The sequence below is a fragment of the Colletotrichum scovillei genome, assembly GCF_011075155.1.
Source record: "Colletotrichum scovillei strain TJNH1 chromosome Unknown Contig00006, whole genome shotgun sequence".
Classification (NCBI taxonomy): domain Eukaryota; kingdom Fungi; phylum Ascomycota; class Sordariomycetes; order Glomerellales; family Glomerellaceae; genus Colletotrichum; species Colletotrichum scovillei.
Genome location: NW_023336264.1, coordinates 3,183,666 through 3,195,993, shown reverse-complemented (window position 1 = coordinate 3,195,993; position 12,328 = coordinate 3,183,666). Strand labels below are relative to the sequence as shown.

General features: G+C 54.3%; 5 protein-coding genes across 5 annotated transcripts; 3 read left to right on the top strand and 2 right to left on the bottom strand.

The window, feature by feature from the left end:
- Window positions 1–15: 15 nt before the first annotated feature.
- Window positions 16–1,266, top strand: HER10_EVM0008949 (methyltransferase; the record flags this gene model as incomplete). Its single annotated transcript, XM_035478454.1, has 2 exons — window positions 16–319; window positions 521–1,266. 2 exons carry the CDS (start codon window positions 16–18, stop codon window positions 1,264–1,266), a joined length of 1,050 nt encoding a protein of 349 aa, XP_035333056.1.
- HER10_EVM0002461 (tyrosine/serine protein phosphatase) lies at window positions 334–3,525 on the bottom strand. The gene is made up of 4 exons (XM_035482895.1): window positions 2,569–3,525; window positions 2,296–2,475; window positions 2,007–2,189; window positions 334–1,939 (listed from the first exon to the last, which is right to left on the bottom strand). Exons 1-4 carry the CDS (start codon window positions 2,973–2,975, stop codon window positions 1,381–1,383), a joined length of 1,329 nt encoding a protein of 442 aa, XP_035332286.1. The 5' UTR covers window positions 2,976–3,525; the 3' UTR covers window positions 334–1,380.
- A 763-nt stretch (window positions 3,526–4,288) lies between these two features.
- Window positions 4,289–7,621, top strand: HER10_EVM0009710 (uncharacterized protein). The gene is made up of 3 exons (XM_035479187.1): window positions 4,289–5,021; window positions 5,137–6,630; window positions 6,684–7,621. The coding sequence occupies exons 1-3, from the start codon at window positions 4,898–4,900 to the stop codon at window positions 7,364–7,366; spliced, it is 2,301 nt and encodes a 766-aa protein (XP_035333148.1). The 5' UTR covers window positions 4,289–4,897; the 3' UTR covers window positions 7,367–7,621.
- Window positions 7,622–7,904: 283 nt separating this feature from the next.
- HER10_EVM0004071 (Frag1/DRAM/Sfk1 family protein) lies at window positions 7,905–9,708 on the bottom strand. Its single transcript, XM_035473728.1, has one exon. The coding sequence runs from the start codon at window positions 8,915–8,917 to the stop codon at window positions 8,171–8,173; it is 747 nt and encodes a 248-aa protein (XP_035332457.1). The 5' UTR covers window positions 8,918–9,708; the 3' UTR covers window positions 7,905–8,170.
- A 1,174-nt stretch (window positions 9,709–10,882) lies between these two features.
- On the top strand, window positions 10,883–12,184 carry HER10_EVM0006048 (uncharacterized protein; the record flags this gene model as incomplete). The annotated part of the gene is made up of 2 exons (XM_035475645.1): window positions 10,883–11,102; window positions 11,175–12,184. The coding sequence occupies 2 exons, from the start codon at window positions 10,883–10,885 to the stop codon at window positions 12,182–12,184; spliced, it is 1,230 nt and encodes a 409-aa protein (XP_035332717.1).
- Window positions 12,185–12,328: the final 144 nt, after the last annotated feature.

Here is a 12,328-nt window from a genome sequence, read left to right as displayed (position 1 = left end):
CTTCACACCAGTGGGATGACGTCTCTTGCGTCTGAGAACACGGGAGCGGACGAGCAAGTTCTCGTCGAGAAGGCGGCAGAGCTCCAGATCTCCAAACCTGCAACCGAGGAAGCGCCTGAGGCTCACAGGTCGCATGATCCTCAATTCAACCAGAAGAGGAGCGATCCTTTCCAGTTTGGCAGTCGCCTACTAGGCGAGCAGGACGATGTCTTCGAGTTCAACGCTTGGGACCATGTCGAGACTGACGAAGTGTACAAGGAGTACTCTGAGCAGCAGTACGAGATGCAGCGTCAGTCTCCGGTCTCCGACTTTGACAAAAGTAAGTTTACATTCCTGCATTTCGATTTTTTCCAATCCTCCGGTGTTATGATGATACCCCAGCAATACGCATAGTTCATCTGAATTCTATGATGAAACTTTCCTTAATTAGTCTTTCGCTCCCATCTGACTACACCACTATCAATACCCATTATTTTGAAAGACGCTTGCTTTGGTACAGCTTGCTAACAAGACTCCTCAGACAGATTGAACAACAACCCAGCCAGGATGTGGGATTTGTTCTACAAGAACAACACAGCCAACTTCTTCAAAAACAGAAAATGGCTGCAGCAAGAGTTCCCTATTTTGTCCGAGGTGACCAAGGAGGACGCTGGCAAGAAAACGATTCTTGAAATAGGCGCCGGTGCGGGTAACACCGCCTTTCCCATTCTCGCAACCAACAAGAACCCAAACTTGAGAGTCCATGCCTGTGATTATTCGAAGCAGGCCGTAGAGGTCATGCGGACCCATGAATCCTACAATCAAGACCATATGCAAGCCGACGTTTGGGACGTTACGAGCGAAGAGCTCCCTCCCGGGCTGGAAGAAGGATCTGTGGACGTTGCTATACTCATTTTCATCTTCTCCGCCTTGGCTCCGAATCAATGGAACCAAGCTGTTGCCAACGTCCACCGTCTGCTCAAGCCGGGTGGCCAGGTCTGCTTCCGCGACTATGGAAGAGGTGACCTTGCCCAAGTGCGCTTCAAGAAGGGACGCTATCTGGATGAAAACTTTTACGTGCGCGGCGACGGCACTCGAGTGTACTTCTTCGAGAAGGAAGAGCTTGAGCGAATCTGGTCTGGCAAGACACAAGAAGCGTCGGATAACGACATCAAGGTCGAATTCAACGTCGATGACCTTGGTGTCGACAGACGCATGCTCGTCAACAGGGCTCGTAAGCTCAAGATGTACCGATGCTGGATGCAAGGACGATTCACGAAGAAATGAGAAAGCCAAAGTTCACATCACTCAGGCTCCGAGACGAGTGAGGTTTGCCTATGGGCTATTGTATTGCTGTGCGGAGCTTGGGTGACGAATTAAGTCTTCTTCAGCCAGGCTGGATCAGTACAACAGCAACTCCCGAAGCTTCAAGCGATTGGCTTGGCCAAAGCCGATCTTGTCCAGATATTCGTTGAGCCCACCATGGACATCGTCGAGATGACGAGCCGTCCGAGCAATCATGTCAGGCGCCGTCTCGAACCAGTCGTCTGTGAGACCGATCTCTCTCATCTCGGCCAGTCTCTCCTCTCTCTCAGACTCGAGCGCACCACTGGTTAGCATGTAGTCATGCTCAATCGCCTCGAGCGGTACATCCAGGATGAACAGAACGAGACTGACAATCAGCCCGGTTCTATCCTTGCCCTGTGTGCAGTGGACCAGAGTCGGTGAAGTTGCCGGGTCGATGAATACTCTGAGAGCCTGCGCATGAAAGCTCGTCAGATGCCTGTACCCGCACCAAGCTGCCAATGGATGGTATAATCGTACCTTTGCAATCTCCTCACCAGATTGGTCGAGGGTGTCAAGGCCTAGACCAACTAGGCCACGCGGCAGCATTACCTCCCGAGACAAGATGGAGATGCCCTCATTGCGGTAGCCGAGAGTAAAGAGGCAGATGAGGCGGCTAAAGTTTGCGTATGACGAATTAGCCGCCATGGAGGATCTTGAATAGGAATCCAGGGACTTCTCACCACAAACCCCACCAAGATACCTGTCTGATCAAGAACCACTCAAAGTTGCCGCCAGTGATTCTGATCTCGTGATACGTCAGACCCGAGATCTGGAATGGCTCGGCTAGTGCAGCGTTGGACTCCAGAAGGGTGGGCACTTTGAGATCGGCCTCGCGCTTCTTGGCCTGCTTGACGTGTTCAGTTCTGAAAAGATGTCGTCAGTCACTGGTCAGAGTGCGAGATCTTGCATTCCAGAGGAAGGTCTTTTCTGTCTTTCTATGTTTTCACGGATGGAAACACATGCACTTACTTTGTGCGCAAGTCTATCACCGCCTTGATGCCCAGCTCGTCGCGGAGGCGTTTTCTGTCCGCCAAAGTGGCATCGTCTTGGAGAAAATTAGCACCGAGGATCAACGTGTTTTGCGAGGATTGTGAGTCGCGTGGCATACCTGGTCTGGCGGAACGAAATACCAAGTCTTCCCTTACGAGTCTGACAAGCAAAACGCACGGATGTTAGCCTCAACTCACCACAAAGGCCTCTGTTCAGTGCAGGTAAGGGTAGATCAGCCTGAAAATGACATACCTTCTTCCAAGAAATTTGTTCACCGTTGAGCCGACATCACGAAAGTTGAGGACAGACGTGATCCCCCTATTGTCCATGATTGACAATGTCAAAGCTTCTGAATGAGTTCGGTATAGAGAGAGCGCTCGCTGCAGACACCGGTAGTCAGCAGTCAACGGCTGGAGACTAGCAGTTCCGACGGCGCGTATCGGTACAGACAGCTGGAAGGATGGCTGGCAAGACGTGGTGGGTGTGATAGTGTATGTGTGTGTGTGTGGTAAGGTAGCAAGCAGCTCTTGGTGTGAAATGTGTAGGAAAGGGGGGGCTGACGCCACGATTTGGCACGTCGAACAGAAACCCGGAGCATCGGAATGGGAAACGTGTAAGCGACGTAGGGCCCTCTTCCCATCGTTACCGTCATTCACCATCAGGCTCCCAGCCCGCCAATCTAATGACGGATAGGGAGCCGAGGTGAGGTTGGACGTGCTGGGATCCCTAGCCAGGGCTGGTAGATCCCTGCACGTCTCCAAAAAGCTTAAGATCGGGGTGTGAGAGGGAAGGAGACTGTCTTTTGATGTCACCGATGGGTAAATTATGAGAGTGAGTGATCTGCGCCCAGGAATTGCGACTGCGGCCTGAACTCGCACGTTGTGAGCGGTCTGGGCTGTGAGGTCCGGAAGAGAGAGCTCAGTCTTCTTGCTGCTTCCATGCAATGTTTCCGGTCCATCAGAGCCACAGCAACGTGACCAGCAATTTCTGGGCTTTCGGATTACAGCTTGCTTTCCATGATATCGGATGAATATGGGCTGCCTGCGCTAGATGCCAGACTCAACGCCTCAAGTTGAAGCTAAATTTGGACGCTGCTTCAGCCTGCAGAGGCTTGCAGAACGCATCCATCAATAATCCGAGATGTGGCTGACTGCGCAGTCCATTCCATCAAACGAATCAGAAGGCTCGAGCGAGACAGCAAGCCTCCCGAGAGCTTGCATCTCAGACTTTTGAATCTCGGGCTTCTCGATGGCTTTGTTTCTTTATCGGCCTGGGACCCCGTGCCTGTCTTTGACTACGGACGGGAGTCTCCTGGCCGCCCTCTTGTGGTCTTCGTCACGGACGGTATCTCGGGCTTCCAAGTCGGTGAAAGGTGTAGAGGTAGATCCGATTGTGGGCAACTGACACACCACAGGGCTAGGCTCTATCTGCTCGGTGATCCAGGTCACAGGTGATGGCCTAGACTCTAGATAAGGTAAGGTAGCTCATGCTCCAGACCTGAGTGGTCGCATTGCCCAATCCTAAGGCTGGAACCCGATCCGCCACTCAGCGCGACAGGGTCCGGACTGGCCGACTCCAGAGACGGGCGGGTGCTGGACCGAAGCCACAACGGAGCGGACGATGGGCCATGCTGGCTTGTATGCTATGTCGCAGTGGTGCCAGTGGCCTAGTGGTGCGTTTGTTTGCCAATATCTCTCGGGGACCTGGTCATTCGGTCGTTCGGTCGTTCGCAAAGGGAAATGGAATCCCCAATTCCCAATTCAAAGAGCTGGGGAGGGGAGGTGTGGTGGATGTTTGACAGGGGCAGAGGTGCTAGATGGCAGGTTGCTACGCCCGAAACGGAAGGGAAGGGACCCCGCATGACGTAAGGCGCTGCTGTCGTCGCAGCTCACTATGACTAGCCACCAGCACTAACTGCGCACGCCGTATCACCATCATTGACCGGCTCCCGCTCACCAGTTTCTTTGGGGGAAAGCAATACCTACTACCTCATCGTGCGCTCGCTCGCTCGCTCGCGCCGCGCCGCCAGCCTACCTTAGCTAGACGGGGAGTCTTCCCACCTGCCCACGCCCCCCTACCCAAGTGGCCCCTTTGAACCAGAAAGATCTGCTTCTGGCTGTATGATATAACTTGTATGCCCTCTTTCGGGACCCCCCGCCTGCGCCTCGACGTCGTTCTCGGTCAACTTTTCTGCTCTTTGGTTTACCCAAGCAAGTATCCAAGCTCCTTGACCTCCCAAGTTTCGGCGCATCCTTCTTGCAGTATACCCTAGTACGACGGCTCATCTCATCTCGTGATACGGATTCCTCTTGCGACACTCGTGGAAGGGTAAGCAGGCCCAGAAATAACATCAGTCGGGCTTCGACTTTCGGTTGTCAATCCACCTACGGCGTTGCTCACGCGTCTACCTCAACCCGCGTGTAAGCCGCAAATCCGCTGCGAGCCTTCCCACTTTTCGACCTTCCGTTCCCTGTATCATACATCCTCGTTACGGTACATTCGCCCTGTGACGAACAGGCATCCGCAGCGGTTAAGTGGATATTCCCGGGATCGATACCACCAAGCCGGCTCTGGGCTGGCAATGATGCAAGCCAGCTCCTCCAAGACAGCGACGCAACAGACGCAGCAGACGCAGCCGCAGCAGCAGCAGCAGCAAAAGTCAAGCACAGGCATGGCGGAAACACGGTACCAGGTACCCTCCACAGGTAACTTGAAACCTTACCTCATCCTCTCCTGCAGAATACGAGGTTTCTATTTGGAGTGGCCCGAATAAAGAAAGCATCTGTGTTAATCATTAACCCTTCTTTTCCCTGAATATAGCAGCCCACTCGGGAAGATTAAAGTACGCCGACCCGCGGGATCTACCCAGCTTTCCATCCCCCGGTCTCAAATCCGATGGAGCTGCTGCCGGAGCTGCCGCATCGCTAGGTTGGGCAAACCAAAAATCCATCGACCTCTGGAAACCCGAAAAGTCAAACTCCGCATCAACCGCAGCTATGCTCGCAAAGGATTACAAAATGGCACCATCGTGGGAACCAAACTCAAGCTCCGCCGGCGCCAAGGCTGCTCTGCTGGCCAGCGCTTCAGCAAAGAAACAGTCCACCACCAACACGACCCCTCCTCCGCCTGCTACCGAGTCTTGGGGAAGCAGCGCTGCGAACCAGGCATTTAGACAAAGCCGCTCAGTCAGACAGCCCACCCAGACACCCTCTACCGCCGCCGCCGGCCTTGGCTCCCTTTCAGCAGCCCAAAATGCGATGCCCGCGTCCAGGAGGACAAGGCCACGAGCCAAATCGACCCCCGTGCCAAAGGAATCCTACCCCGGGGAATCACGAGCTGCTGCAAACGCTTTGAGTGCCGCCACAGCAGCTCACAGCCCTTCTTTGAAGCCAAAGTCCCCCACTGAGAACACTGGCTCAGTTCCGTACACAAACCTGCCTCGGAGTATGTTCACTTCTAAGCCCGCTATCGGACCTGAAGAAGATGAGAAGAAAAGAGCCGACGTTCTCCACGCCTCTGCGGTGGCCATGGCCAAAAAGATGTACAGCCAACAGCAAAGGATGGTCGACCAGGCACGAGTCCACCAAGCGGCAGGAGAGACCAGCCCTGACGATACCCAACCCAAACCTTATGTCAACCTCCAGGAAGCGGCATACAAGCTAGCGCAAGAGCGCTTGTCGAAACTTCATGTGGAGCATCACCAGAACCGGGACTATCAGGAATACTATGGCAGCAATACCCAGACCACGCCTCAGCGGAGGTTTACTATGAAGGGTAAGCTCAGACGGCGATCCTCAAGCGACGGCGATGCAAGCCACGACAAGGAACAATCTGAGCGTATTCGGAGAGAAATGTCCATCTTCTCATCCAACTTGACCAAAGTCGACGAGCAGAAGCGGACAAAGGATCGCGAGGCTCTACTAGCAGCAGCCCAACGCAACGTCAAGGCCCGCCTACAGGGCATGGACGACAAGATCTCCGCCGAGACCGGTATGGTAGCGCCCAGCTCAAAGAGCGATCGGAAGAGCGACTGGGAGTCTAAGGCCCAGATGGCTGCCATGGCCAAGCACGAGTCTGCCAACGTGAATAGGGGCAAGGTAGACATTGGCGGCGGCATGTTTATGGATCCCGCGGCAGTCGACGAGATTGCTACGAGGAGAGTACAGCCCGTGCTTGACGAGATCAACGAGAAGGCAGCCATCGAGCGGGAACGGCAAGAGGTGCTCAAGGCAGAGGCGGAAGCCAAGAAGAGAGACGAAGAGAAGCGCAAGGAACGTGACAGAGAGGTTAAGGAGATCAACCGTAAGGTCATTGGTACGTTTGCGTGTTCCCTTCTACGCATCGAACTGCCTCTAACGTAATCGCAGCGCAAGAGAAGCAGGAAGAAAAGGAGAAGCGCCACCGTGAGAAGCAAGAGCTCAAAGCCAAGAAGGAAGAGGAAAAGGCCGCCAAGGCTGAGGAGAAGCGCAAGTCCAAGCTCCCCGAGATCACGCCGGCGGATTCGGCCGTCGCCGCGGCAGAGTCTAGCGATATCTCACCCGTGAGCGACGACCAGGGCACCACCCACGCAGGCCAGCACAAGCCCGGGGCCATCAACACGAACAGAGAAAGCTCCGGCAGCGATAACCCACGCTCGCCCAGCGACAGCGGTTCGCCGACGAACAAAATGAAGACTTGGCTCAAGTCACGCTTCGGACGGCCGCGAGGCCGGTCTGCGGCCGGTGAGAATGCCGAGGAGCGTGGCTTCATCGGCGGCGTTGCGCTTACTAGGCTCGCGAATGAGAGCGCGACGAGTCTCGGCGATGCGCGGTCGGCCAGTATTAGAGAGGTTGCCATCGCCGGCAAGAGTAGCGACGCGACGCCCAGGTCGGCAACGGCGCAGGAGGGTGACGTAAGCCCCGTGAGCTCTGATTCCGAGTCGGAGCACTTTGTCGAGGCGAGCGATGAGCTCGAGGGGCCCGTCTCGCCCCCGGCTGCTATTCGAGATCCGAACACACACAAGACGCACAGCCCGACGAGGGATTCGCGGTTCCGAGAGAATCTTGAATAGATTGAGATACGCTGGTACTTGCGGTAACGAACGGCCATTTCTTCGGTTAGAATGGATGGCGTTTATGGATGGAACTCACCCTGGAGGAATACTTCAGTTTGGCAGAGGGTGGAAAAGGGGTTTATAGCGAGGAGCGTTGGATTGCATTTCATGGTTGGGGCATCCCCAGCGTACAGATATAACATCGTTTCCCAATTGTTGTATGCTTATCAGCATCTATAGTACTATTCGTCAAATTCAAGAAAATCAACTCTCAAGGTGCCATGCTTCACGGTTGTGATATACTCGCTCGACTGCGAGGCGGCTCAGCGACAGTAGTATTTAGCCTACAATGTAGTCGTCTAGCGGGCTTCAAGCTGATTATGGCGGACGAGCAGCTTCCGGTCTATGCACTGCGCTTGAAGCGCCTGGACTATCCTCTCATTCGATGTTGAGATGGCATGAGAACAACCGGTATGCATACGCTCGGAAGTAGGTCCATGGCGGCCAACATGCAAATTGACTTTTCCACTGCGTCACTGAACATGGAAATAGAAGGTCGGTAATATTGTATCGCACGTATACAGTGGATTTGTAAATGCTACCTGTAATTCTAAGATGTGCGTAAAGTGACTACGCCCAAAACGCCTGCTGTTCGTAATCTTTGTCCCCTGGGTATGCAGATGCCAATTCATACAACACGAGCTTCGTCGTGCCCGCGATTACTCCTCCCGCCAGTTCATTATCTATCTTCTCTTTTCTTTTAGTCGTATCCTATTTCCCATTCCATTCCCATTATCACATAAACTCTTCAAACCTCACTCCTTAAAAGTTCCCCGGTCCAGCGCCAGTCCATTGACTCATCCCTGGCTTCGAGAATCTATTCGCCTTGTTCCTCGTCTTGGACGCGGGCAGCAAGTCGACGGTAAACGAAAAGATGTAAAATGAAAAGATGAAGGCGACGATCCACTCGAGGATCGCGGCGGCGTTGTAAATCTCTTTAAAGTTGCAGACGATGAACGCGATGGCGAGGACGATCTCGACGAGGATGAAGACGAGCTTGATCCAGAAGGAGGCGGCGAGGTAGGTGTGGTCCGGGTACTTGATGCCCAGGCGCTGGTACTCCCAGCAAATGAAGATGGCCGAGAGCAGGTAGCCGCCCATGAAGAAGAGCAGAAAGAGCAGGTGGAGGTTCTTGTGGCGGTAGGTGTCAAAGATGCTGAGACAGATGAGGCCGACGGTGCCGATGATGGCGAAGAAGATTGTGAAGCCGTAGAGAATCTTCTCGCCGATGGAGGTGTTGGGCACGAGGCGGCCCTTGTGGCGGAGCCAGCGGTCGGAAAAGAAGGAGAGGTCGAGGAAGACGGTGGTGAGGACGCAGCCGGTGATGAAGAGGGGCTTGAGGTAGTAGGCGCCGACGTCGCTGATGTAGGCGATGGACTGGGGCGGCGACATGGAGGGGTAGATTGTGCGGTGGGTGTCGATGATCCAGTAGAGGAGCATGCCGAGGAGCATGCCGAGCCAGACGAGGCCCGATATGATGGGGAAGATCCAGTATGATAATATTCTCATGTTGGGCAGGTGTGTGTGTATGTGTTTGCCTTTGTGTTTGGGGATGTTGTCCTTCTGTGAGGGCGTAAGCTTGTGCTGCCAAGGATTCACGACGGTGTTGAGCCAAAGGAGGCTGTTCGCTGAGGGTACAGTTGGTGTACTACACCCAGGCTCACGACGCCAATTGGGAGTGGTGATGACGAGGTATGACGATTGTAGGGAAAAGTGGACTCAAGACTGCATCACTTACCAAAAAAGCATGTGTTCACTATCGCAAACGTTGTTCGTGGCAGATCTTGAAGGGATCACGAGACTTTGGGCTGAAGGTGTGAAAAACAAAAAAAGAACTCGAAGAGGAGGTCTGACCACGTTTGGTAGGTATTATGTCGTTGGCTGTAAGTCTCATACGCGAAAGGGAGCGCGCGGGAGGGGTCCTTAATGAATGTTGCGCGGGAGATGCCTGCCTACGTCAAACATCGGGCGGTGCCTGGAGAAAAGAGAGTAAAATGGACTGAGGTGTGTCCCCGGGGGTCGGGTATGCGGACTTAAGAGGTGTCATCGGCGTCCCGTTACCCGTATGTTGGTTGCCCGATGGGTCCGGGCTGGCGTGCTGCGGTCGGGCGCACTCTCTTTTTCTCTCTGACTCTGAGGAGTAGATTCTGGTATTATTGAGCCAATATCGTTCGGTAGCCCCCTTGCAAGCTACCTAGTCCAAAAAGTTCTGAAGTCATGGATTCGATCGGCACTTGGAGCGGACACTTGGTGCGCAAGCTTCCCGGCCGGGGCGCGCGTTGTGGGGGGAACATGTCATTGGTCTCGGGGAGAGCAAGTCAACAAGGGGATGACGTAGTGGCGCGGCCGACCGTAAGGTCCCCTACCTGCTATGGTACAGGCTAACAAACTCTTAGACCGCAGCTTCGCTATCGCAAAAGTCGCGATTCGCCGTGAATCTGGCCGGATTAAGCGCCTACCTAGAGGGAACTTATCGGGGCTCCCAGCTCGCCTGATTCGAGAAATTGCTGTTTCTCTGATTTGAGTTTATATCCTCTTTTCTTCCTTGCTACAGGTACTGCATTCGGTGAAGCAGGCAGAATGGAATCAATGAATCGGCCACACGTTCATTCTCTGAGTCCTCCACACCACCTGCGTTGGTTGCTGACAGATGGACAACTCTCATTAACACCCTGCTTGAAGGTCAAGGGAAGGCCTTGAACTCATTTGTGCATGTTCAGCCTTGGCAGCCACATCTTTCGGAGAGACGGGGAACAACCATGTCCGCGAACCAACAATTGACAACACCACCATCTCGGCTCCATCCGAGTTGGGCATGTGTTCTGCTGCACCGCCGCAATTTCTAGGTGCTTCCCCAATACAAAGTGCTCGTACAGACACAGTAGCTCTAGGAAATATGCTGGGTTCGGGGGCCGCTCCATAGTAAATTCCGTTTCGCGCCCAGAGCCCATGTCACTCAAATGATCGTCGCGCCGCGTATGATGATGGCGCAAAGAGCGCAAAGTTCGATAGCGGAGAGAACACAGCCAACTCAGATCTGGTGATGTTGGATCATGATGTGGCTTTGCGCAACAAGGCGTTCGATGGAACACGGAAGATCTGGAAAGACTTTGCCATGTCGATTGGCATCGCGGATGTTTCTTCCGGCTAACATACTTGCCTTCTGTCATCCGAAGTCTGCTTCAGTTCAATTCAGTCGAAATGCACACACAGAGCTTCAGGGTCGAGTCGCGAATGCTGCCGCAAAAAGCACAGTGATGCAAAACTGGAATCAACCAACCAATCGGGCCCGGTTTTTAGCTCGGGAGGGGCGCACCTTCCGGAATGTGGCTTGATCCTAGCTGTGGCAACTCCAGCCAATCATCGTCCGGTGCGTCTGACGAGGCTACTACTGCCTACTGACTTCAGCCGTCGCCTCGTCTCTCTATCAACTCCAAGACTACATTGCGGCGACATCAGTCACGGCCATCCACGATGTCGGCATCACCACTCGTCGTCCGTCCCGCCGACGCATTTAAGCCAGCGGGGGCTGTCGGCTCGCCATTTCGTAATGTGTCGTCGGCTCAGGTTTCCTCAGGAAATGGCACCCCGCAGCCATCCAAGGACAAGAAGGCCGCGCCCGTCCCGACGACAGCCCCGACTCTGGATCTCGCCGAGCAAATGAACGAGGTTGAGAAGAAGCAATATGTCAAAGGTTCGTAGAGGGATCAAAAACGGATCATATGGCGCGATAGATATGGATCTCGCTGACAAGCACTACCTACAGGCAAGAAACTCGGAGAAGGTACCTACGCCATCGTCTTCCTCGGCCACCTCCGATCGAATACCTCCTCTCTCGTCGCCATCAAGAAGATCAAGGTCCAGAAAGAATACCAAGAAGGCATGGCACCCGATGCCGTCCGCGAACTGAAGCACCTTCAAGAGCTCCAGCACCCCAACATCATCTCCCTCCTCTCCGTCTTCTCCTCCAAGGACCAGAACCTCAACCTCGTCCTCGAATACCTGCCCCTGGGTGACCTCGAGATGCTCATCAAGGACACGGCAAACGTCCGCTACGGTGCCGCAGATATCAAGGCCTGGATGGGCATGCTCACCCGCGGCGTTTGGTTCTGCCACGAAAACTTTGTCCTGCATCGCGATATCAAGCCCAACAACTTGCTGATCGCCGCCGACGGCGAGGTGAAGCTTGCCGATTTCGGTCTCGCGCGGAGCTTTGCGGACCCGTACCAGGTCATGACGAACCAGGTTATCACGCGCTGGTATCGCCCGCCTGAATTGCTCTTTGGCGCGAAGCACTACAGTGGCGCCGTCGATGTCTGGAGTGTCGGATGCGTTTTTGCGGAACTCATTATTCGTGCGCCGTACATGCCGTCGGAGACCGAGGTCCAACAGATTTCCCTCATCTGCCGTGCCGTCGGTACACCGACGGAGGACAATTGGCCCGGAGTGACCAAGCTTCCAGCCTACACGGTGCCGGACGATGCCGAGCCCGTTAAGGGCAAGGATTTCTACCAGGCTATGTTCGGCACTGTGGGTCCTGAGGGTGTCGATCTCCTAATGAAGACTTTCATTCTCGATCCCAAGAAGCGCATTACCGCACGAGACATGCTGAACCACAACTGGTGGCGGACAGAGCCGAAGCCTTCACGCAAGGAGGACCTTCCCAAGAAAGGCGGCGGCGAAGAAAAGATGGGCGCGGACCTGAAGCGGCGTCCCGGCATGGTTGATGAGGATAGGGGTGCCAAGGTGGCTCGCAAGCTCAACTTTGGAGCTTAAATCCTGCACTTACACGCCGTCTTTACGAATTTCTTCCACACTCGCAAACAAAAAGCATGTAGCATCACGGGCGTTACGGCACAGGCAAACGGGTAAAGGGACGGGGGGTATATTCTTTTAAGGATAGGACAGGCTATTTAAAGG